We start from the raw sequence: 26,970 nt of genomic DNA, 5'->3' as shown, positions 1-26,970 counted from the left end.
CATCAAAACATTGTGTTTAATAGACAAGAGTTTGTATGTTCGTGTCATCCAGATGCTTTCAGCACCACTTAATCATGACATTTACTGCACCATGTGATTCGTGTGAGGCTTTAAAGAGATTTTAAACACATTTGCATAAATGCAGCAAACAAAACCAAAAATGGGTATTAGACACGAGATGCGTGTGGAATCTTGGTAGAATGTGAATAATGTACTATTTTAAAGGCACAACAAATTCTGAATTCCTAAAATGATGACCAAATCCAGCTTCTTGTAGAGACGGTTTAAACCAAGGAAATATATTTTTGTTTATTTCAGTGACCTTTTTCCTGCCCACAAGTCTGTATTAGCAACATGCAACACCACAATAGAGTCCCCCACCCCATGGGAACTTGTGTACATGCGCTTAAAACCATATAATTTCCAGCATAATATTTAAATCCCAATGCGGCCTGATGACATTGCTTTTCCTTCTCTCTCTTTGTCTTTCTATTTCTCTATTCATCTGTCCCTACAAACTATCCTTTCTTCTTTTTCTTACAGCGTGAAGCTCGAAGTGACATGGTTTCGGATCGTCTGAGCCTGATGGGTCTCAGCTTGGACCTGTCTGACACCATGGTGCAGCAGAAGCTGGACGAGATAAAGGATGAGATCAAGCGCGAGCTCCGCAAAGAGCTCAAGATCAAGGAAGGAGCGGAGAACCTACGCAAAGCCACCACAGACAAGAAGAGCCTTGCATATGTCGACAACATGCTGAAGAAGAGCAATAAGAAGGTGGAGGAGCTGCACCAGGAGCTACAGGAGCTCAATGCTCACATAGTGGTCAAAGACCCTGACGAGCTCCGAGGTACAATTTTTTTTTTTTTTTTTTACAAAGCAATATAGATCAAAGTTCTCAAACAAGCTATAGTGCATGAGTTTAGTAAAGAACAGTGTTCAAAGTACAGTTCTATAGCTATGTGTTGTGACGTAATTACATGTATAAAAAGACACACAACCACCACACCCATATGTACTTGTTAAACATCCCATTTCATAGTTAGTGCTCATGTGTCGTTTTAATAACCTCCACTCTTCTGGATTAGCTTTCCAACATTATTTTTTTTAATCATTCATTTTAATTAGTCTCTCTTTTTTTTTTTTTTTTTGGAAGTGTTTAACAAGAAACATATACAGTAATTTCCCGTTTATCGCGGTTGTTGTGTTCCAAAACCACCTGCCATAAAAGAAAAAACGCGATAAACGGAGGCCACCGCAAAAATGCTTTTTTTTCCTCTCATTATTATTATTATTGTTAAAACCATTAATCATCCTCCCACACAGTTTAAACACACACAGAAAACATTTGCAAGAATATAGCGAGAAGCATTTTTGTGTAAATTTGTAGAAATACAGTACACTGTATCACATTTATAGTGACTACATGTAATGTATTAACATATTACTTCATTTTATAATTACTAATTATATTTTTATTAATAAATTTCATTATTTCAACATAAAACTCCATATATATCCCTTTAAGTTTTTTGGTCTATCGTGCTATAAGTGAGAGACTGGGAAAACCAGCAAAACAAATTAGTCATGAGAAAATGCAATTTCGCGATTAACCGGGGTGTAAGATTCGAACCACAGTAGAGTGGGGGTTCTCTGTACACATATACACATACGTGCATGGTACACAGTGTTCTAATGGTATTTGGCATATTTTTGACAATTTATCAAAGATAAATCTCCAAAAATGATATAACTTTGGGCATGTCTAGAACATATGCAATAACGTAGCTGGTTCCTGCTTTTATCTGACACGTGTGGGATTAAAGTCCTCTCTGAACTTCGTTTTACCCTAGACCAGTAAAGCTGGTGTTTATCTGAAATTCGTTCTTGTATATCATTTTCCCATTTACCTTTAAGTCCATCTAATGTGGCAGAATTGCTTGTATTGAATAAATTCACTTTCCAACATTTTTGACTGTTGCTGTATGGGTTCTGATAAAAGCCTTAGTGAGGTTATGCACAAAAGTGGTGTGAGGAGGCCTTGACTTCTTTCTCTTTAACCTCGGCACGATACGTATTCATGGAATTCGCTTTGTGCACAGGAACATCGTGGCAGCAGTTTAGGGATGAACCAGAAATGGGGGTGGATCAGATGTCCACATACTTATGGCCATATTGTGTAAACGCTTGGCTCTTGTGAATTTTTTTTTTTTTTTTTTTTAATGATAATTTTTCCTTAGAGCTTTCAGCAAGCCTCCAGCAGCACCCAATTTCTAATTTACATATTTGTGAATTGAAATCCAGCAACCTAGCATGCAATATCTAATTTGGTCAGCTTAATTTACTGCGAGCATTCTGTCTGTCTAAACTGTGGTTCTGAGTGGGATCCTCAAACTCCCAGGAATCTATAGTTCATATGGGTTTGACGATTATTTGTTTGTTTATTTATCTGAAATTGACTTCATCCACTTTAAGCTATTTTATAGATCTTATTGACCGTACACTTGAAATAATATTGGACATATTTTTATTCAGGCATGCTCACTAGGATTTGTAAGAGTCACCGATTCGCATAAAGGTTAACCATGTAATGCATCGATCTAAAAAAAACGTGCATCAGATACAAGTTGGCAGTGGTATCGCAATGCAGTGTTTTTAACATGTGCACTGTTTTAAAAAAAGATATATTTTTAAAAATATTTATGTAATTATTAGTTGATGCGCTACTTTTTTGCAGTACAACTAATAAAATGTATTTATCCTTCACCTTTAATACTCTATAGTCAGACTATATTTTAATATAATTTTTTACTTTATTTATTTATTTTTTTTACGTTACTTTACTCAGATTTTTATCTTTATATTGTATTTCTTTGCTTCCATGTTTCCAAGTCGGACAGTCAAAAAAGCATTTCACTATATGTCATATATATAAAAAATGTGTGTTATACAGTAATCTAATGGTGTAGTGAAGAGTTCATTTGGGTGAACGACATATAAATGTATCCCCAGTTATGGAGATGCACACCTAATGCTCACTATTATATTTTGCCACACCCAGATCCTTCACAAATTACATAATGTTAATTTTCGGTTTTAATTCAATATTAATTCAATGAAGTCAAATTAATATTAGTTACATCATAAAATGTAGTTCTTCTTCTTCTTCTTTCGGCTGCTCCCATTAGGGGTCGCCACAGCGGATCATCCGTTTCATACCACCATGTCCTCTACATCTGCCTCTTTCACACTGATCAGTGCATCCAGGAAGAATTACCTTTCAGTACAAAGAATCACGTGTTTGTGTGTATGGGAAAACGTTTGAGTAGAATGATGGGAAACATATTAAACCGTGCACAACAAGTCAAGGCTAGCGTAAGATTGCACAATCGCTCACACTTTGTTAGAAATCCTTCCTCCTCTGCCTCTTTAATGAGGTTGGGATGGAGGAGACCAGTGGGGATTCACAGCCAGGGTTACGACCTCTGTGTGTTCGTGTCCTCTCTTTTACAATAGACACTGTCACAAAGCAGCTTTAAAGAAATCCGGATTAGATTCAGATCCTTAATGAGCAAACCAGAGGAAGCAGTGTCAATAACAAAACTCCCCGAGACAACATGAGCACTCAGAAAAGAACCTGTCCTCTTCTGGATGACACCAAATCAGTTAGAATCATTTCAGGTAATGAAGAAAACAGTCAAAATTAAACTACGGTTGTTTTGAAAACAGGAAACATAAAACTATAAATTGTTCAAATTGAAAAAAAAAAAAGTTTCAAAAAGTGTTGAGATTATTTGTTTTTGGTTTCAGCGTGATATCAAGAAATTGAGACATTTGTTTAGAATTTGCTACTTCGAAAGGATATTGGAATTTTGAAAAAGGAGCTATGAAAACATGGATCCATGTGTTTGGTTTTGGACAAATGGAAACAAAATCCATTTCTAGCTCATGTAACAGATAGAATGGCTTTCAAGTTCAAGACAATACAAGAACAATGAGTTGTTTTGGGGGGTGGTTTGGTCAGTATTGGTGGTTCTTTTCACTGTAAGCTAATTGTTCACATGTTCATTTGTGAGAATGTTTGTTTATTTGCTTGTTTATTTTTTTTCTTTTATTACATTTTCTGCAATCGCAGTTTTCATTTGACCAGTTAATGAAAGCTGTCTTTGTTTCTCAGATGTAGTAGTGTTGTTACTTGCGTAATATTTACCAAGAGAACAATTTGTAAAGCATGCATGACTCAGTGCCTCGTCTCGGTTGGTTTCTGTTACTTCACAACTGTCGTTCGTTTTAACATTTGAAACAATGTTAACAAAGGTTAGTTTCATTCATCCAGCAGGCCGTGATCGTCTATTTTTCTGCTGAATGTTGTGCCTCAGAATTCTGTTCAGTTCCTGAATGAGATTTAAGACATGACTGTTTGTCTATGAGCAGCAGCTTTTATATTTTCATACTATATTGTAGAAATGAAGTGCTCCCATTCATGAAAGTTGCTTTACATATAGCTTATGTGCACAATTTATAGGAGCTTCAAAATGACCAAACCCATTCTCCCGCTGTGATAGTTTAAGTCAGACTCTCTTTAAAGACTATCTGAAATGCATGAAGATGCTGTGGTTCCTCTCAGTAAATTATAGAGCAGAGTTTGCTTTGCTTTTTCAGTTCACTGTTCGTTGCATGTCTGTTTGTTAGCAAGGCAGCATTCACACAGTGTCTGATGGTATTAAATGTTGCTTTAAGAGTGCTTTTGATGAGTACAATTCAACAAGCATGGTAAATCCTTGTGGATTCATGATATCGGCATCTACAATGGATTAAATTGGATAAGGTTGGATGATATAAATGTGTGGCGGAAAATGTCGTCTCTGCAGCTTTAAGATGGACAAAAATAAATGTTGGACCTCGTAAAAAAAAAAAAAAAAAAAAGTGTTTGCTTATGTTTGTTTGGTATCTGACTTAAGGCACCAAAAGCCTTTCTCTTATGCATCTTAGCTTCCCTGGTCTGTGCTTGCAAAATGGATCTAGCCATGAATGTCTTCCCTTTGCAAAGCCGGAATGGGGGTTTTGAACGAAGAAAGTGAAACAATGTGTTGTTAATAAGGGCTCTTTCGCCTATATAAAGGTGAAACCTCGCTCTTACCTCCGGATGTGTGCTTGTACGTGCTTGTCCTGACACGAGAGCATATGATCTCATCACTCCGGATTCCAGAGCAGTTCTCTTACATCTGTGAGTGTGTGGGTGGCTGATGGTGTAGGAAAAGCCAAATCGAGTGTGAAAATGATCTAATCTTTGTTCTTGGCCCACAGTCTTGTGCCATGTCAGCAGGTTCAAAGGTCAAGCACACGCAGCCTCCTGCACAGTGGTCACAGTAGGCTAAGTGCAGTCTTAAACATTAAGCTAATGTTTTCCAGTCTGTGTTGTTCAGAAAGGTCAGAGTGTTGTCTGGAAAGCCTCCTCCTTGTGTTTTCCTTAGCCCCCTCTTTTAGTTTGTTTTCTCCCCCGAGGTGTTCCGTCGCCGTGTGGTTTTCACCGAGACACGCTTTTCTGTTTCCGACATCTTGTGGGATTCCTAGCAGTGAAGATTTGGACCTGTTTGGAGAGAAAAGGCAGGCTCTACCCAGCTCCTTATAAAAGTAATGAAAACAGCATTAGAGCGTAACCGTTTAGTTCATGCATTTCTGTGTGAAATCTTTTCGGTTGCTTTTATTTTTTGGCCTTGCAGAAAAAAATCACACACATAATTTATACATAGTGAGCTTTATAGAGTAATTCCAGTCTTCCAGACACAGGTTAATCCATGTCTTAGACTAAATTACACTGTCGCTGGGGTTGTTCGTTTATAAACGCTCTAGTCTAATGCTGAGCTTAATCCCTGTCTAGAATCCCGGCCCTGAGGCTTGAACTGTGAGGGAAGTATTTTGGGGGTCAAGCACAAAGAAATTTCATAGTATAAAAATGTACAGAATAAACATCGTGTAGGTTAGAGTACACATTCCTTTTTCTTTGCCAAGTCAAACATTATTGATAGAGCGCATTTAACAAGAGTAGCTTGAAAACAAAAAAGAGCTATAGATTAAGTCTTAAGTCGTCTTTTAAAATCCCTCAATCACGTTTTTTTATTTTTTTTAAATAACTGTGCTGATTGGTGTGGGTAAATTGTCAACGTAAGACACTTTTTATTTTTTGCGTTTCATTACCAGAAAATTATTTTGCAGCATATCCGAAATTATTGTTAAGTTTGGGTGCTTCAGTGCCCCTGGAGCAAAGAGGATTAAGGGCCTTGCTAAAGGGCCCAACATTGGCAGGTTAGTGGCACTGGTGTTTGAACCCCAGATTTTTAGATTAGTAACCCAGACCCTGTTAATAAATATTAGCATCACACTTTGGACCAACATGCAATGTTTGAGCTCTTAGAGTAGAGGAAAGCTAGTGGAGGCCTCTGTAACTTTTTTTTTTTCCCAATTTGGTATGAATAGGAATTTTCGGAGAATTGTGTCTCTATATGTAATCCAGTCAAGTCTGAAAAGCCTTTTTCTGAAAAGCAATTTTATAATGCACAGACATAAAAAAAAAAAAGCACCTGCTTAACCCCAATTTCCAGTTTCTCGTATCTCATTCATTGACATTGGTTGTTTTTTTTGCATCTAGTGGTGGTCTCCAAAAACTTTCTCGATTATTTGATTCTGAGAGGAATTGCCCCAGCTCTGTGTAATACTAAGCAAACTGAATGAACCTTGTAACATATTTTGTGTTGCTCTAGGCTATTTTCACTTTTTTTTTCTGCTTTCAGCTTCATGTGTGCTGATGTGATAAAAAGATCTCACGTGACACCTCCCCACCCCCAACAGTGTAATCATAACACAACGCTCTTATCTGCCTTAGATAGTCTTGGCTGACTGAATATCCTAGTTTTCTATCTTCTATATGTGTTTAATTATTGGTTCCAACACAATATTGACTAGCTGTTATTTTTTAGATGCGCCTCGATGTTTGTTTGTCTCACTTGTCACTCAGACTTGCAACCTGATTGGCCAAACGATGAAATAAAAACATTTTCCCTTTCTAGTTGAACAACTTTGTGGCCAAAGTCATCTTACAGGTTTCACATAGAATTTTTTTTTTTAATGTGGTTGAGGGAAATAAAATTGAGAAAGCAGCCTGGTCTGGTCCGGTGCATTTAACATAACCTATATGATTAATTAAGTATGAAGTATGAGGTGCTTTTGTCCTCTAATGTATAAAAAAGATGTTTTAATGTATTTGTTTGTTTATTTTAAGTTTCAGAGTGCCCTATGACTCCAGACACTCCATGCAGCACCAACAGCAGCCGTCTGGCCGCACTTAAGAAGCAGAACGACATCGAGCTCAAAGTGAAACAAGGCGCTGAGAATATGATACAGATGTACTCCAACGGCTCCTACAAGGTAACACGCTTCCAAATTGCTCTTAGTCTCTGTGTCGGTGCGATGTAGTGCATAAGTCTTAATGATGAACTGGATGATTTAAAAGCTCCCGGATGATGTAAAGTGGCACATAGCTGCTGTTTTCGAACAAACAGTGTGAAGATTTTGTTCCAAAGATAGTTCAGGTGAGTTGGTACAAATCCATCTTCCTATACTGGCTCTTTGATCTTTTAAGACAAGGCTGTATGTACTGAAATGAAATGTACTGGGACGTGGTAGCTCAGTGGTTAATGCATTGGATTTTGGATCGGAAGGTCACAAGTTCAAATCCCAGCCCCACCAATCTGCCACTGCTGGGCCCTTGAGCAAGGACACTCCCCTGCTCAGTTATAAGTCGCTCTGTATAAGGGCGTCTGCCAAATGCTGTAAATGTAATGTAAATGCAAAATGAAATGGAAACAGATGTGAGTCAGTAATGTGGGCTGAAATGATGTCGTTAAAGTACATAACATTTATTTGAACCTGGTAAGAGCAGCTCACAGCCCAACTGAGCTCTATAGTGGAAGAGCCTAGAAACATGTCTCAGAGTTAATGGCAATATTGTATGTCACATTGTGCATAGCTATTAAGTGTGTCTATAATGTGTGTACATATCAAGGTTATGTGCCATATGGTCATTTTGTATGGACCTTTTACATGTTCCATGGTAAATGCAAAGGAAATGGTACATTGGCTTTCTTTTTTTATTTACACAAGAAAGAGTATATCAAGACCAAGAGGTAATGGGAGAAGAATCTGAAAGTCAGTGAAAACTCATGATAATATCTTAAAGCATTATGTAAATGTTCACTGTATATACGTTTGCAGTCAACGTGCAGTTGTATGTTTGCACAACTACACTGACTTTTACCAGTGAATAACCCTTCAGTATATGGACATACGTGGAAATGAAGTTAATGATCTTCAGTGCTGATGACCATGTTATGAATAATACAACTATTGTCATATTGCTCTAGTATAGTTATATACCTGGTTGATATGTTGGTTATTATAAATAAGTTAATGTGTGTTGGTACAAGGTGAGGGGCAAAGCTGAAAAATTAAATATTTGAAATGTTTGTATTTATTTATTTTATTTATTGTTTAACCTAGCACACATTCAGTATTGCCAGTAGTTGTCATATTAATGCTTAATTGTGTGTTACGCAGTTTCCTCTCCTTGTTCTTTTGTAGACGTTACAGAAAAATATAATCAGACTATAAATAATGAATAAAATTACAGAAACAAACAAGACGCATCTGGGTTTTTTTTTTTTTTCTTTTCTGTTCCGAGTTCTGACCTTCAGCTTCCGAGGTAAATTAAATGTGGCATAATTTTGGGGAAACCCCACCTCAGCAACAAATTGCTGCATGCCTCCATTGTGGCTATTCGTGTTATTGTCTGTGGATTAATGACCAAATCTTCTAAGTCATTTAATTCAATTCATTTTTATTCATATAGCACTTTTAACAATGGACATTGTCTAAAAGCAGCTTTACACAGATAATGCGGTGAGAAAGAATGAATAAGATGTTCTTCGTTTGTCCCTAATGAGCAAGCCAGTAATGACCGTGACAAGGAAAAACTCCCCGAGATGGCATAGGGAAGAAACCTTGAGAGGACCCAGACTCAAGAGGGAACCCATCCTCATGTGGGTGGCATCGAATGTCCATTTATTACAGCTAAACGATGTTGAGGGGTGCAGTGATAGCGATCAAATGCAAACTGTAGTCCTGAGTCAGTGTAGCAGACTGTTGACATTAAGTACGGTCCAAATTCATCCTCAAAGCTCCTGTTACTCTGTAATTTCATGGATCACAAGGCCAGTGATGAAAAACATCCCCAGCTGCACAGAGTGGCCTCCAATCGAAGAAAACACCATCCAGAGGCAGGCCGAGACGAAGCTGGCAGATCCGAGGAGAGGAAAAGGGCAGGAACAGTGGTCACTGGTACTTAAGGAGCATGTTTAACGAGCGAGAGCAAGAGCGAAATGGATTATTAAGTATCCTTATTGTTGTATTGAGGCTAAGGACAGTGTGCAGTTGGTGACTCCGGCAAGACTCGCTATGGCAGCATAACTAAAAGGGAGATCCAGAAGGTAACCCAGACATGAGGGATCTCTGGGATAACTGACGACTCGCCACACCACCGTCAACAAACCTGAATTGAACGTGTGACACACACGTTCAACTCAGCATACAATATCCGAGTTCACCGAACACTCTATATCCACGATCACATGAAAAATCTACCGATAAAAAGCTTGACTAAATAAATGTTGTTTTTTTTTAGCCACAACTTGAGCACTGAGACTGTGTCTGAGTCCAGAACACTAATTGGAAGGCTGTTCCATAACTGTGAGGCTTTATAAGAGAAAGATCTGCCCCCTGCTGTAGTCTTCATTATTTGTGGTACCAACAAATAGCCTGCACCTTTTGATCTTAGTAGGCATGGGGGGGTCATAATGGTACAGATGTTCTCAAATACTGTGGCGTGAGACCGTTACATGCTTTGTACGTCAGTAAAAGTATTTTTTAATTAGTGTACGTTTTAATTGGGAGAAGTGTAGACGGATTAAAACGGGTGTTGGGTGATATTTTTTAGATCTAGCCAGGATTCTTGCTGCTGCATTCTGAAGTAACTAAAGCTTATTTATGCACTCAAACACCCAGACAGTAAAGCATTACAGGTCTAATCTAGATGTAACAAAAGCATAAACTAGTTTCTCTGCATCCTGTAACCATTTGTTTGATGGAGTGAGGACTAAATAATGATATTGCTTTTGTAATAAATTATTTAGCATGCCAAAATGTTTGTCAAATTCACATGATTCCTAACTATAAAAATAGCTGTGTTGCTTTGCGATGCAAAACAGATCATTGGTTGCATCACAACCAATATTCCTTTTACATTTGTCTCGTATTATTTCTTCTTTTCTTTTTTTTAGTACAAAAAAAAAATATGCAGACACTATCAGCATAGCCAGCTGCTCTAGACACATGATGGGCAGCTTTCATATATATTTTCGTGAGAAAGGGGGATTTGGGAATCAGACATGCTTCCAGGTGATGGATTATGTAGTGTGAGAGCCTCATCTGTGATCGATCATTTAGTGTGCACATTGCTACATGCAAAAACGGATTAAGGGCGATAAAAGCGGTTCTGAGATTTAGAAAACAAGGCCGTGTTCACTTGGCATGAAGGACAACCAGGGCTTTCTGTCATATACTGAGACTTTTCTTGAGTGATGTGAATGAGGTGTGTGTGTGCGCATATATTTAATGAATGGGACTTGGAACTTTTTTTTTTTTTTTTTAAACAAAATGTACTTTGTATGTACGTTTGTGTTTATAGGAGTATTATTGCTCCAGCTCCTGGAAAAAAAAATACTAATGGTACTTGTGTATTTTAGTTTAAGTTTAGGATATGTTTAGATTTTTATTTGTCTCTTTTACCAGTGCTTTACAATTCGTATTTGTTCATTTAAGCTGGGAGGCACCTGAGAAGTTAAGCATATAAAATACAACACTGGTGATGTGTGAGGAAGCTAAAGAGAATTCAATTGTGAGGATATTATAGAAAATTAGAATTACATATCGGCAGCTGCTGAGCTACAATATGATACTATTTGGCATGCTAATGATTGTGATTGATCAGCTAGCAGGATTATTTGTTTTATGATAATCTAATGGTGGTGTAACATAGAGGCTCATGCATGCAGGATTTCCTGCAGAAGTGGAAAACACTTCCTGTAGGAAACAGTTTTTAAATAAAGCAGCACTTTGGAGATGTCTGACATATTCACATTTGTGTACTGAAGTAAACAGCGCCATCAGTGTAATGCATCTGAAAACATAACACTTTATCATTCCAAGAATGTTGTGTGTCTTATACCAGGATTACAGTTTAAGCATTATTTCTGAAAATGACAGGCTTTAGATTAAAGACAACCATCTTGAAGTTTTATTTTCTTTACAGGATCGTAAACTGCTTGCCATGGCTCAGCAAATGCTGCAAGACAGCAAGACCAAAATTGAGTTCATCCGTATGCAGATCCTCAAAGCGAGTCAGACCACTGAGACAAGTTACGACAATAATGAAGGTAAGGTTTTAATGAGATGCATGATTTTCTAGTTCTGCTCACTGTTTAATAATGGAAGTGATCTTACGCCAGGACATATTATTATTGTAGCTACAGAAGTTCACCTGTGTACGTTTAGGCCTTTTTCAGTTGGGATGTGTGTGTAAATAAGAGAGAGATGGATTGAGGCCTTGTTAAAGTCAACTTTTATTATTCTTAATAATAATATACTTACTAATATAAACATTTGAAGAGTGTCACAATTTTGTCAAAAGCAATAATCCTTGTGTGAAAGTTGCGCTAAGAGCTCTTAAATCCTATAATTTACTTTATTTACGCGGATGTTATTGTGACCTAATAGCGCCTATGTTTCCAGGATTGATCAAGTTTAAGAGTATAAACACTGCAACATCTAAAAGCCCCAAAGGAAAACTGTAAATATGGTAGTGTTGACCTTGAGGGGACAGCTTTAAATCTGGTAGTATTGTGCTCATGGAAGAGCTACAGGTATGTAGTGTTGTTTTTATGGGACAGCTACAGATATGGTAGTATTGTCCTCATGGGGCAGAAACAAATACGGTAGTGTTGTGTAGGGCTGCAGCTATCAATTATTTTATATTAAAGAGCAAAGCTAAATATACAAGAGAAAATAAGACGGGTCTCTTAAAATGAACAAGTAATATATATATTTTTTAAGAAAAATTAATATTTTTATTGCTGAAATTACATACAAGAATATCTGTGAAAAGTAACTCATTTAGTGCATTTAACTGTCATATGACATCAAAATACAAATATAGAAATAAAATATAGAAATCAATTTGTAATTAAAAGAAGGCAACCAATCTAAAACGAAGGCATACATTAAAATAATAGTATTAAAAACATAACAAACAACCTCAACATTGCATTTATGTTGTGCAGCTTAATTTCCAAGTTTCAGCCTGACTACATCTCCTTGGACATAAGCCTTTACAGTCTTCTTTGAAGGCTTTTTGGCTATTTTCTTTTAAATACCACCCTATTGTTATATATTTTCCCATATCTTCTTACTATTTTGCTTTCTCATATTTATATTTTATACTTATAAATCCTTTTACTTAATGTACAATTTCTGAGCAGCTGATGGGGTTTTAATTTCACTGCAAGTTGTATCCTGCATATATCTATTTTTGTCACTAATAAGAATCTTGAATCTTTTGTAAGAGGCAAAATTTAGTGGTCAGGTAGGTGACTTGGAACAAGGGTCCATAAACATAAATAATAATTAAACCTAAACACTGCATTTAAAAGTGCATTGTACAGTGTTTTATTTTGAAATGATCCCAAACTTTGGAAACGTTCTGTCTTTTTTTTTTTTTTATTTTATTTTTTTTTTTTTGCCTGAATCTTCTCTTAGCTTCTCGCTTTTTCTTCCCGTTTCTCCATTTTTCATTCTGAGGCATCTTCTGTGTTTACCTGTCCAGAGCGGTCCAGGGATTAGCGGGTGGTGCATCAGTAATAATGGTCCCTGGGGAAACACGGTGCTTTGTGTGAAGTTAGATAGACTAAATAATTTGCCTCTATGCTTTTTTGTATTCTAATTACTCAAGTTACTCGAGGAATTATTTCAGCCCTAGTATTGTCCACACAGGAGACACTTCACAGAAGGAGGATCATTCAAATCTATGGGAAAAAATTTGAATGAATTTAGGTTGAAAAGGTGGGGTGTCATTGGATCTTATGCTAAAAAGAAGTATACCAAAGCAGAAAGAAATATTTGTGACCTGTATTTTAGTATTTGTACGGTGTAAGATATAAACAACCCCTAGTAGAATTTCTAAAAAGAGAGCTGTATATAAAACACGGACCCTGTACATTCATTACCTTCACCATCAACTGCCCATGATTCGACCACAACTGCTAACTGCATGGTTTTATAGAAGGTACAGGCTGTTAGGCTGGATGCTAAAGCTAACGTTGGTTACCTCTGACCGTACAGTGCCTGCAAACAAGTCTATAATCAGTCCTCTGGATCTGCGGCTGGAGGAGCTGCGGCATCACTTCCGGATCGAGTCTGCGGTGGCCGAGGGAGCTAAGAACGTCATGAAGCTTCTCGGCTCAGGGAAAGTCACAGAGAAAAAAGCTCATTCAGAGGTGCATTTTATTTTTAATGACAAAAGCAAATATAATTATATTTGAACCATTTGTTATTAATTTCCCCCATTTAAGCTATATACCCATTTAAGCTTTTTTCAAATGCAAAAGCATAGAGGCTAAAAGTGAAAAATATTTAGATAGATTTATAAATATATATATATATATATATATATATAATATATATATATATATATATATATAAAAAAAATTTTATTGTCCAAAGCTTTTCAGATCACACTTTAACATAATATATTAAATATATTATAGTTGACAAAAGTGCAGTTCTTCTTTGTCCTTCAATTTTGGCACATTTGAAAGAAAACGTTTGTTCACGCTGCAGTGTGAATTCTGTATCAACACTATGTGGAATGTGAGTCAGACGTTAGAGTCTTTGGCTCATGACTTGTGGATAAAAGACCATTATTTCTCAGTGTAACACTTAAGCGTTACACTGAAACCTTATGTCTGTTTGACCTTCCAATGTGTTCAGAGGTCTATATCGTACAGTTCCACTGAAATGTATCGTTATTAATGCTTTAAGGCTTTTTCCACAAATATTCTGTGCACAAGCCATGTTATAATATACTTTTTGTACGTAATGAAAGAATGATGAACATAATTTTAGGGCTGTATTAGCATTTCATAAGTGATGGAATGCAAATAATTATTGAAATTGTCAAAGGAAAGAAAGTTCCCTATTCTCTATGCGCACAACACACCGAAATAGTCACATAGTGTCAGTATGTTAATCAAATGTATAATTGTGTATTGAGATAACTGATCCAAATCTGACTTCAGGCCCAGGCACGCTTTAACGAGTCGAGTCAGAAGCTGGACCTACTGAGGTATTCTCTGGAGCAGAGGCTGAGCGAGCTGCCGCAAAGCCACCCAAAGGCCAGTCTGATCTCCGATGAGCTTCACATGGTGGCGGCGACTCAAAGCCCACGCCAGAGCATCATCTCCTCCCACAACCAGTACAGCACCGTGGCTAAACCCGCAGCTCTCACGGGTAAGTGGCTGATTCTACACTGAAGGGTGAAGGTACACCATTATATTAAAATCGAATCTTTTTGACTATGAAGCATTAGAAAAGAGTGTGTGGTTCGGAAATGAACACGCTCCTCCTTCAGACGGTTAAGCATAGATCACTGACCAGAAGTGAAGTTTGGTTTTGGTTTGGGGAGCTGAATAATTTCTTGATTTCTTCCAATAGATCATTCATAATGTGACTTGGCAGACAATATGTTCCCTTACTGAAAATAAATGATGTGCTTGGAAATGTAAGCAGGCTTGTCAGTCATCAGAGTCTACTTGGAGCAAAAATGATCACAGCTATTTTTTGTGCTGGAATAAAAGACACGCATATCACAGAACTTAACAGTGTGTTTACTGACGAACTCTGTCATTTTATTAGTTTTAATAACTTGGTAGTGGTAAAAGCGTACATGAGGATCAACTGCCAGGCTAGTTTGTAAAGTGTAATGAACGGCATACACATTGGCAACTCACAAACCCATTTTGCACTTTCATTTTGAGAAAACACCTGGACTACCCTCAGCAGTCAACCTTAAATAATCAGTCGAAGTATATTCTTTAGAATAGACTGTTTCTTAGTAAAAACCTTTTCTGTGGTTGCTGTGTACAGGAACATTGGAGGTGAGGCTCATGGGCTGTCAGGATCTACTGGAGAATGTTCCAGGGCGGTCTAAAGCAGCATCTGTGTCCCTGCCCGGCTGGAGCCCAAATGAAACACGCTCCTCCTTCATGAGCCGAACAAACAAGAACAAATCAGGCAGCAGCAGAAACCTCTCCAAAACAGACGAGCTGTCCAGTTGAGTGCCTTCAGCATTTCTACTTTTTGGAATTAAATGATTGGTGGAGATATAGAAAGGGTTTCAAAACACACTGGGACATTTTGGAAAATATTGTACATCTTGGCACTTGAATACATGCTACTGAGTAAAAAGGCATAATATCCAAAAAGCCTGAATATATTCTGTATTACACTTTAGAACTTAAATGAAGCTAGCTTAACTAGCGGTCTAACTTAAGATAGACAGCTTTGGCACTTTTTGGTATGTAATTCAAACAGTTTTGGATGCAGCAAGTTACTGTTTTAATGGAAACAAAATCAGACTTCTATTTAAAATTTGTCGATTATTTGGATGGAACACAATACTGTTTTAAGATAACGTCGATTGTTAAATCCACTATACATGAAAAATGAACTGAACTGGATTGAATTGAATTGAACATGTTTCAGCATTTATATCCAGCGATGTAAAATTATTTGTGTTGTATCTTCAGATGAGATCAGCGCTGTTCTGAAACTGGATAACACAGTTGTGGGGCAGACGACCTGGAGACCAATTAGCAACCAGTCCTGGGACCAAAAATTCACACTGGAGCTCGATCGGGTAATCATAAACATATGATGCCGTATCAGGATATTATTTGGATGACAAATTAGCTAATCTAATCACCATTTGTGTTCTGTTTATATTATCACATTTCTTACACACAGCCTGCTAAATAGAATGTGGGAAGTTGGCCAGCTGACTACATGGCAGGTGTCTGGTTGACCAGTGACTTTGCTGTACAGCTTGTATTCGGTTGTAAGACATGCTTGTCGGCCACAGCGATCTGTTATAAATGACAACCAGCTGTTTGTAGCAATTGCGTTAGCAGCTGATGTCCATCATCTGGGGGGTACAGGGTTCGCAAAAAGATTTCAAGCACCAAGGTTTAGTCATTTATTCTTTCACCATGAGTGAAAAGCAGTTTACATTGACTTCTATTCTGAAAACAACAGACACATGGAAGGATCACAACCTGGACAGATGTCAGTCACCCACACCCATTCAAATGTCAGATTATGCCCTCATTCACACTAATGAGTAATTTAGAGTCTCCTATAAATGTTAGTGAGAGGTGTGAGGGAATCGTTATGGAAATGAGGGAATATATGCCAAACTCGACAAAAACTGTAACCCGAGTCCAGCCCCTGGAGCTGTCGGATACCAACACTGTACCATTACATCACCGTACAATGTTACCCTACTTAAAATGTTTTTGAAATGTAATGAGTGCTGGGAAATATGATTGATTGTTTTGCTGAGTTAATAAAGTGTCTGAACCAACGATTGTCCAGATCGAATGCACACCTGACCATAAGATTTGTGAACATCCCGTTCCACATTTGCACCAATTTAGCCATTAAAAACCTCCAGTTTGTTCCACTAGATGTGGGATTGTGCTTGTGGAGATTTGTGCTCAATCAGCCACATAGGTGTTAGTAAATTCATGTAGTGATGCAGGGTGAGAAGGCCTGGGGTGCATTCAGAATTCCAGTTCATCCCAGTAGGTGTTCAGTAGGGTTGCGGTCAGAGCTCCATAGCAGGCCACTCAAGATTTTCCACTCCAGCTCATGTAAACCATATCTTAATTGAGCGTGCTTTGTGCACAGGGGCATTTTCATGCTGGAACAGGATTAGGTCTCCCTAGTTCAGGTGAAGGAAAAAAATTTATTCTGCCACATCCATTTTTGTCCTATAAAATGGTGTGCCTCAAACTCTGTGGTAACAGTTTGGGAAAGAACTACATATGGCTGGAAAAGTCAGATGTCCCAACACTTTTGTCCATATAGTGTATATAGCAACATAGTATGCTAACCATATTAATATTCTGACTGAATAAACACACATTCCCTCAGCGATTCTTCAAAATCTAGTAAAAAATCTTTCCAGAATAGTGAAGGCTGGTACAACAGTAAAGTTGGTACCAACTCTTTCGGGAAATTCATATAGATTTGGAAAGAGCACAGATAGGATTAATACAGTTTACATGGTTAGGACTTGGTTAATCTCTCGTTTCTGCTCTTTAGTGTGATTGTGCCTATGTGGGGTTTATGCGTACACATTTCATTCTGTTTAGAAATACAGCAGTTGTAAGTTGATTGTTATATACAGATATTTACATGACCCCCTGGATTCTGTGATGGCTCAGTTCCCCCTGTTTTTAAATCTACATGTTTGTTAGACGCATATTAAGCTCTACCAGACAGCAGTAAAAAGCAAAAGCATCAATTCACTGTACACTAATTGTATTATTATATTCTGTGTAGTCTCGTGAACTGGAGATCTCAGTGTACTGGAGGGACTGGCGCTCCCTGTGTGCCGTCAAGTTTCTGAGGCTGGAGGATTTCCTAGACAATCAGCGTCATGGCATGTGCCTCTACCTGGAGCCTCAAGGAACACTCTTTGCCGAGGTGCCGCCATGTTTGTTTTTACACACACACGCTCAGTTTTGCGATGATTAACCTTGACGGGCATTACAAAATATATCCAGTTGTTTGTATTTACTTTTCTCCTTCGTTTTCCACCCAGGTTACATTTTTCAATCCAGTCATTGAGAGGAAACCAAAACTACAACGGCAAAAGAAAATCTTTTCAAAACAGCAAGGTAAGCTCATAGTCATAAATGCCTTGGGTCATGGTGCTAGTTTGGTTTGGGATTCATAAACTGTGTTAACCTGTTGTAAATGAACACGTTTTACAGTCACTTTACACACATTACAAGTTAACTTGGTCATATATTGGTGTTGTTTTATTCAGTGATAATGCTGAAATTACATCACAACTATCCAGTGACCAGTATCTAATCACCAGCTTTTACCAATCCTCATTTACAGAGACTGGAATAATTGATAAAACATTACGATTGCTTAATGTAATGTGCATTGTTTTCTTTATCCAGGTAAAACATTCCTTCGTGCACCTCAGATGAACATCAACATTGCCACATGGGGGCGTTTGATGAGAAGGGCAATACCATCAGTCAACAATTCCTTCAGTCCTCAAGTGGCTGAGCTCGGATCAGCGCTGAGTCCCGAAACAGGAATGCTCGGCCATCCGGACTCTCCGTCTCTGTCAAGGTACACACACACACACACACGCGCAAACACACACACACTCTCTCCCATATAATCCTAGAGTTACATGATGTGTATCACTGGCGGTGGTCCACGATGAATTTGAACTATTTCTGTGAGTGCTTGTTTTTTGCACATTTAAGCTTTTTTAGATTGACTGAAATAAATGTTAACAGTATTTATACTATGCTTGATATTATTGTATAAATCTCACAAACACACTGTTTTGTGTTTCTTTAAAAAGGAATTTGAAATTAGCTGGTCATATGTTTGGAGGGAGGATGTTCCAGTAACCTTTATAATTGTAGCTGGTTAGAGCTCCAGATATAGTAATGCCATGTCAGGTTTGTGCAAGAAAAATGTTTGTTTAAAATTATAATCGGTTGCCACACAATCATAAAGTTGAAGGTTATGAGATAAGATTAAGGGGCTAAACTCTGGGTTTTCTGGCAGTCCTGGTATTTAAACTCTGACAAAGAACTCTAACCACTATGGTTAACCACTCTATTGTTAGTTTTCATCCATTCACACCAGAATGGAGAAAGCTCAGATGGTGGCTCCCCAAAATCCCATGGCAAATTTAAGCAAAACACTTTTCCCTTGTTTAGTTGGCAGTGATGTTTTGTAAATTGTTTTCTTTCTACATCACAGATGCTGTGTTTATATTATCTTCTGCTGCTTCGTACAGTCCTTTAAAAAAGAAAATATAAATGGCCATATTGACTATCAAATTTATTAACTCCATATTGTTAAAATATCTATAAAATCTATATAAATCTGTCAGTCAGCAAAGGAGGCTTTCAGACGCATGACAGATGTTTTATTTGGTTCATTTGTCTAAATACAACCATTAAAGATTTTCACCTCCTCACATAAAGCTAATCAAAGAAAATATTGATATTTTTTTTATGAATGATATTAATTATAACCTATATTTGATGAAGAGCGAGGCTAAATGGCTGGAAGACTTCTTAGTTGCTGTGGGTAAAATAGTTACCTCTTGTTTAAGTGATTTTAGTTCCTCTCTTTATCTGTATTTGAATGCTCTAATGAGATGTCCTTCGGTTAGATGTCTGGTTTGGCCAGAAACACTCCAGACTCAAACGTGGCCAGGGGCCAGGACTAAAACGGAAACTGGCACTTTGTCAGCAGTGTTGTGTTTTGACCTTTTATTTCAGTGATCCAACCGTGACCAAATTAGACTTTGACAAAGGCGCCACTCCTCCTCCAAAACGTTACCCCACCCCTGCTGCTGAGCTGGAAGAAGAGGAAGAGGAACCACCATCACAAACCAAAACCCCTGATGGAAAGGAGGTACAGGTAATGAACTGTATGAAAAGATCCAAGCACAACAAGAGATTGATTTAATTAGTTATTTGCCTACTTGTGCTAAAGTGCTTGTTTCTAATCCACAAAACTTTTCCCTGTATGGGTTCTGTGCTGGTGTTTTATTATTATTATTATTATTGTTGTTGTTGTTGTTCTTGTTGTTAATGAATGTGTAATCTTTAGCCATTATCTGAATTGTTGTTTTTTTTTTTTTTTTTTTTTTTTTTTTTAAAACACCCTCAGGATGCGTTAGCCACATTTGACTTCCTGAACGACAGCCGGAACAGTACAGTGTCTAAAGCGGAATATGATAGTCTGGTGGAAGATGAAATTCAGCAGCCTGATCTAGAGCTTATAGAACAGCGCCATATTGAACCAAGGTGCAATATTAATGCTTTCTCCTGGATACACACTTTACAGCTACATTCCATCAAGTTATTAAGTTATATTGATTTTAATTAGGATGTCCAATAAGTCTAATCATATTTATCTTGTTTTGTAGGGAAGAGCCAGACATCCAGTTCAGTCTCAAAGACTTTTCTTGTGTGGCTGTTCTGGGCCGTGGACACTTCGGAAAGGTAATAGCTGTTTAATGGATTTTACATTATCTCACTGAGTGCCTTTTCTCTGAACAGTAGTCAGAGGAATTTCTTTTTTGTGTGTGCTTGTATTTGAGCTTCAGTCAAGTCTTTTTAATTATTCAACAGGTCTTACTGGCAGAATACAAGAACACTGGGGAAATGTTTGCCATCAAAGCTCTGAAGAAAGGGGATATTGTTGCTCGTGATGAAGTTGACAGGTAAGCATGACCAGTCAGAAAATGGGTTTGTATAAAGTTAGTTTGTATAAAATTATTGAGATTCTGAACGGTTAACAAAAAAAAAAAAAACACCTTGCTGACATTTTTTTAGCAATTACCAGCATTTTGTTCAGTTTTCCCTTCCGTATATTACCCACAATGCTTTGCAGCTGCTGAATGATTTTGGTGACCATGGAAACCTATATCTACCTATATATAGATAGCAGTGCTTTAGTCTGTCAGTTTTTCCTCACTTCCTGTGCTCAACCAAAACAGGTGCAAAAGCTTCAATTTCGAAATCAACACAATCATGTGTGCCATCTCAGATATCACTCTTAAGTTGGATTTCTGATTGAGTGCAAAATGACCAGCAAGGAAAGAAGCACATGCCCTTCTGTTTTTTAGTAGCTAATAGCAAAACCTTGCCACTATCCCCTATGTATAGGATGAGTGAAAAAATTTCTCCTAGCGTTGACTCCATGTGACATCAGAGCAACAACATGTGAAAGGTGGTGTCTCAGTGGTTAAGGCACTAAACTCTGGATCGGAAGGTCATAGGTAGGGATGCACCGAATATTCGGCCACCGAAAAAACACGGCCGAAACAGTTTGATGTGATGACGCAAACAGAAACCGCGGCCCGCACGTGCATGTCTAAAGCAACATGTCTGCGGTGTGGACGTATTTCAGTATATCTGAGAAACACCCACGGATAGCGATTTGCAAAACATGTAATGCCGAAATTTCGTCTGCAAAAACTTTCTCCACGTCGGGTTTAATTTATCACCTGAAATCCAAACATCCCGATCGCTATGCTGAATATGAGAGGAACGCGGCACTGAAAAGCAAAACCCCTCCGAGCATGCGCACTCCGTCTGTGGTGGACGTTTTCGAAAAGGCAGGAAGTTTCCCAGTGATAGTGCTGTATTGTATCTTTAAGCAGTTGCACTTGTTCCGAATGCACTTTGAATTGTAGTTTGAATTGTAATTTATTTTATCCTGTGCATTGTTGCAATGTGCTATAAATAAATATTTTCATAATTTGTAATTGATTTATTCTTTGAAAATTTAATATTAATTTATGCAATTGAAATGCCTTGATTTTAGTAAGTTTAGTACACAGTCATAGCCATAAATGCAATGGTAATAATAATTGGCATAATTTCTTTCGGAGTTTCGGTTTTCGGTTTCGGCCAAGAATTTTCCTTTCGGTGCATTCCTAGTCATAGGTTGAAATCCCAGCACCACTAATCTGCTACTGCCAGGCCCATGAGCAAGACCCTTAATCCTCAACTGCTCAGTTGTAAGTCACTCTAAATAAGGGCGTCTGCTAAATGCTATTAATATAAATCGGAAAGAAAAAAAAAACGATGGGCAAAACTCTCATAAGAACAGTAAAACATGGGAAAAAAAATTCAATAAGAACATTAATGTAAGCTTATCTTTTAAGGGATGACTTGGCTGTTCTTTCAGATGAACACTTAATTTAATTCCAGTCCAGCAGTTACACTGATTTATTAAGTGTTGGTTATGTAGTTCTTGCATGCTCATCAGTCTGATGGCTCATGTGCGCCAGTTTTGGACCCTGACAAAGAGCCTTTGCTTTTTCCACAGTCTGATGTGCGAGAAGAGGATCTTCGAGACAGTGAACAGTGTCCGACACCCGTTCCTGGTCAATCTCTTTGCTTGCTTCCAGACCAAGGAGCATGTGTGTTTCGTAATGGAGTATGCAGCAGGAGGGGACCTCATGATGCACATCCATGCCGATGTGTTCTCCGAGCCACGTGCAGTGTGAGTGACCACATTCAATATTAAATGGAAGTACAGAATCTAAAACCACCCTTTTTACGCCTGCAAATATACCGGAATTTTTGTGCGAAAAGAAATGTTTATAGCCTATTGTCAATTGTCCTGTATTAGAGATTGAAGACACAAGATTTCTTCTTCCTTTCTCCAAATGTAGTTTGCTCATTTTGTTTGTGCACAAGTCTATTTGTGGTTCAGTTTAAAGCATTTAATCATTGTGTTGTCAAATATTGTTTAGATCATTGTTTTCTTTTTATTCTGTAATTATTCCAGGCAAGTGGAAAGCAGGTGTATATAATACTGAATTAGATTATATTACACAATAACATTAATATATTATGGTGCCTTGGTTAAAAACCAAAACAGAATTCTCTAATTTGGTACTGGAGAGATAAACATAATTCTTACAAATTATTCCCGTTACTAGGTTTTTAATTATAGTAGTGGAAATTTAGATTTATCTTTTTTTTTTTTTTTTTTTTATATATATATATATATAAGATGTTTACTCTTGGAGTGTGGAGGTCATCAATGTGAAAGACAGTACTTTCCATCAGGATAGAAATACATTTCATATTTCAATATATTTCAGGATAAAGGTTATTTGTCAAATGTCAGAACTTTTCTTGACTTTATTAATTTGCAGGGATCTGTTTCACCCAGATGAAAAGTGAACACAAACTGTAGACCATAACGGGATTTTTTTTTTTGTCACCCATATATAATTCCACTTTCAACTTTACATTTCATGTGAACTATCCTTGCAGTATTGAAGGTTATCTATTTACAAAACGTGTTAAATATCTTTAGAATACAGTGGAACCTTGATACTAGCAACCTTGACACTCGCATGCTCGATAGTTCAAGACTTTTCATTTGCAACCGGATTAAGAGTAACTCGTAAAAAATCTGATAGTTCGCAGGATGCTTGAAAGTTCGGAGTAACATTTCAAACCAGAGTTTGTACTAATAAATTACGTAAGTTTTGAAAAATTATTTTATTATTGGATTATTCATTTAATGTAGTAAATAAATAAATTGACAAGTAATTCACAAATTCTGTCGAGTTTACGGTACGTGTACAATGTTACTCATGAGGAGTCATAGAACGTAAAATCGTGAGTATCGAGGTTGCACTGTATTTGGGTTTTTTGGATGAAATAGGACTGTAGTACTTTTTTCTAGCCTTGTAGCTCCAATTCAGAACGAACACATTAAATTGTTAGTCACCACTTAATCCTTGTGCTGAAATCTGAAGGGTAATTACAAAAAGACATCAATTAAAACATTGTTTGCTATTTCTTTTCGTTATGCATTTGCCTGATGGAAGCCTTTTTTTTTTTGTTAGTTTTTAGTTAAGTGATTATCTTTCTTGGTTAATATTTGGCTGCAGTCTTTAATAGCACAGCTTTCACAAATTTATAATTGTAATTAAATATGTACTAATGTGCTTTTTTTTAAAATTTTTGTTTTTCCTTTGCAGATTCTATGCTGCCTGTGTGGTCTTGGGCCTGCAGTTTCTACACGAGCATAAAATAGTATACAGGTACGTTTCATTCAAACACAATCAGGACAATTTTTTCTTTACTTTGGATCGTGTTCATGTGATTTATGATTTGAATCCTCCAGGGACTTGAAGCTGGATAACCTGTTGCTGGATACTGAAGGATATGTAAAGATTGCTGACTTTGGGCTCTGCAAAGAAGGTATGTGTGCTGCTAAGGGCCCTCTGGTGGATCTTGACATAAAAAGTATTCATGCATAAATCGTCCTACAAGTTTTATATCTGTTGTGAAATAAAGCGCATAATTAACTACATTGCCTCAGGCAGGTCATGGAGCTCGGAGCTTTTCGGTTTATAATGTGGAGCATACTTAGCATGGAGATAGTAATCTGATTAATATTAATTCTTAGTAATCTGATTACTATGAAGAAGAACATAAAGGTGCCACCCTTACTTAGCATGTCAGCTAGCTGGCTGTTTCAAAAGAGTTTTCTGAAAAAAAATTATTTTTTTACTTTTACTGTATTTATTTCTAGTGATACATGGTGAAATATCCCTGTGTGGCTATAGGAGGTATATAGAAACTCTCGAAACGACACATCAAATTAGTGGACCAGAACTGGCTTGTGTAATATGGGTTATAACACAACGCTGTTTAATTTATATATCTAAAGGTATGAATTTATTGTCTGACTATATTCATTTCCATGTAACACTGACAGTTTTGCTGGCTTTTTTTTTCTTACCGTGTTTAGGAATGGGCTTTAGAGATCGCACGAGTACGTTCTGTGGCACTCCCGAGTTCCTGGCTCCTGAGGTCCTGACAGAAACATCATACACACGTGCTGTGGACTGGTGGGGTTTGGGTGTGCTCATCTTTGAGATGTTGGTTGGAGAGGTGAGAAATTCACTGAACTTCACTCAGGCTGTGAAAATAGGAATGGAGATGACCACCAACACTATACACTAGCAGTCAGATTATAGTCATATATTATATTTTATATAAAATATAGAAATAACCTTATTCCTTTCTACATTATTAATTGTTATATAAATGACTATGTGAATGATTGTAGTCTCGAATAAGAATATAATATCAGGAGCATTAGTTTAGAAATTGGTTTTAGAATAATAACATATCTGACAACTGGTTTATGGAAGATTAAGATTACTGGCTCTGGCTAGCCAGTCAGAAGCAAGTATTTTCACAACCGTGATATAATATTAAATAATTTGCTACGCATAGGTAACTAACTCAATAATGGCTAAAATGTGAGATGAAGCGTAAAACTGACTGAGATGTATTCAGTGCGTTATCTAAATAAATGTATATTTGATCACTTCACCCATTACAGCAGCATGATCTTCCTGACACTTGGTTTTGTCCTCTTCTGTGTCTGCAGTCTCCATTTCCAGGTGACGATGAAGAGGAGGTGTTTGACAGTATTGTCAACGATGAAGTCCGTTACCCCCGATTCCTCTCCACAGAGGCTATCTCCATAATGAGACGAGTAAGTGCTCATATAACCACAGTCTGAGTCTCGTTCATTGAATGACACAATGAATTCCGCATTTAGAAACTTGTGTACACTCGATTTCTTATGTTTGGGCTCTAATTTATTCATCTGTCTCCAGCTGTTGAGGAGAAATCCCGAGCGGCGCCTCGGTGCAGGAGAGCGAGACGCTGAAGAAGTGAAGAAGCATCCATTTTTTAGAGTACGCTCAGTTTCAATTTGAATTCCTTCATCCGATAATAAACACACACACAAACTAGAGACAACCAAAAACCGCTAGAATGAAACAGTCTTTATCCTGTACACTTTTTCAGTCATTTTGTAAATATTACAGCTACAAAAACAAGCAGGTTTTAACAACCTGAAAAAAATATTTAGTTAATTTTCAATTAATCAGTCGCATCAATAGAGTATAAACTGCGATATGGAAAGTCGAGCAGTATAATCAATAGCCATAATCAAATGCAGATATACCGTATGTATATAATGTACTTTTGTGTATAAATCACAACAGCGTAAAATTGGTTTAAAATGTATGTAATTCTAGTGTAATTTGTAAATACCATTGATGATTTTAAGTCTAATTTGGCTTTTTACATTTATTTCTATATGTCCAAACTGACTTAAAGTTGAGGAATAGAAGCTGATTTATATTAAGATGATGCTAAATACGAGAAGTGCCGTTTATACAAGGTTTTTAGTCATCGTTCAAAATAATAAAAGCTTTTTTTGGAATTATTTTGGAAATGAAATCGATTTAAATGTAGCCACACATCTACGTGTAAATGAGGTTAGAAACGCTTTCTGAATAAGTGTAGTCTGCCGAACTCGCTGTTATTAGCCTTCATAACTGGAAGCGTGTAATTGTATGCATGGCATAGGGATAAGGGACAAGATGATATACACACTTAAGTCTCCTTTCGTTTTTCATGGTTAAGAGCAGTTTCATGAATTTTTCGGTATTTAATGCCAACCCAATGTATTATTAACCAAAACGGGTTTTTTTCTGTGAGAAAACCTGGCATGCCATCTGTCTACCATACAAGTTGTTGCTCTGGAGATTAAAGCACAATTTCTTGCTACTGGTTCTTTTCTACTACTCCATACATTTCTAATGTTTCCATTTGTGTGTCTGCACTCTATAAGCTCTGTGCTATTGATCTCCTCATTTTTTATTATTCTCTGGTGTTCCCTTTATTGTATCTAATGCTCTGGCTTCCATCTCTCCTCATCTATCCAGTTCTGTTCTTTGTTCTCATATGTTCTTTTTTCCCCTTTCCTGTTTATGTCCTGCTCCTCTGTCTTGTCTCAATCATCTCTTCTTTGCCTGACTGTTTTTTCTCTCTGTTCTGTTCTTATGTTCTTTTAAGGTTTATTTTTTCCCTCTTTGTTTATTTTCTATTTAACGTCTTTCTCTCCTCTCCCCAC

The 26,970-nt window shown here is 37.3% G+C and overlaps 1 protein-coding gene across 3 annotated transcripts in view; it reads left to right on the top strand.

The window, feature by feature from the left end:
- The window catches only part of pkn2b (protein kinase N2b), a 41,767-nt gene that overhangs the window by 13,299 nt on the left and 1,498 nt on the right, over positions 1-26,970 (top strand). For 2 of the 3 annotated variants that reach the window (XM_046849102.1, XM_046849085.1), the window contains 20 exons: positions 544-847; positions 7,277-7,422; positions 11,420-11,543; positions 13,504-13,658; positions 14,460-14,670; positions 15,307-15,492; positions 15,969-16,078; positions 17,785-17,928; positions 18,047-18,122; positions 18,417-18,594; positions 19,770-19,911; positions 20,164-20,300; positions 20,423-20,498; positions 20,628-20,719; positions 22,333-22,509; positions 24,008-24,070; positions 24,154-24,230; positions 24,784-24,926; positions 25,432-25,539; positions 25,664-25,744. In XM_046849102.1, coding sequence (XP_046705058.1) covers positions 544-847; positions 7,277-7,422; positions 11,420-11,543; positions 13,504-13,658; positions 14,460-14,670; positions 15,307-15,492; positions 15,969-16,078; positions 17,785-17,928; positions 18,047-18,122; positions 18,417-18,594; positions 19,770-19,911; positions 20,164-20,300; positions 20,423-20,498; positions 20,628-20,719; positions 22,333-22,509; positions 24,008-24,070; positions 24,154-24,230; positions 24,784-24,926; positions 25,432-25,539; positions 25,664-25,744 — 2,730 coding nt within the window. The remainder of the gene's footprint in view (positions 1-543; positions 848-7,276; positions 7,423-11,419; positions 11,544-13,503; positions 13,659-14,459; positions 14,671-15,306; positions 15,493-15,968; positions 16,079-17,784; positions 17,929-18,046; positions 18,123-18,416; positions 18,595-19,769; positions 19,912-20,163; positions 20,301-20,422; positions 20,499-20,627; positions 20,720-22,332; positions 22,510-24,007; positions 24,071-24,153; positions 24,231-24,783; positions 24,927-25,431; positions 25,540-25,663; positions 25,745-26,970) is intronic. The other variant, XM_046849094.1, reaches the window with a different exon arrangement.

Source organism: Silurus meridionalis, chromosome 1 (assembly GCF_014805685.1).
Source record: "Silurus meridionalis isolate SWU-2019-XX chromosome 1, ASM1480568v1, whole genome shotgun sequence".
NCBI lineage: Eukaryota > Metazoa > Chordata > Actinopteri > Siluriformes > Siluridae > Silurus > Silurus meridionalis.
Note: the sequence above shows the minus strand (reverse complement) of the source record. Positions and strands in the feature narration are given on the sequence as shown.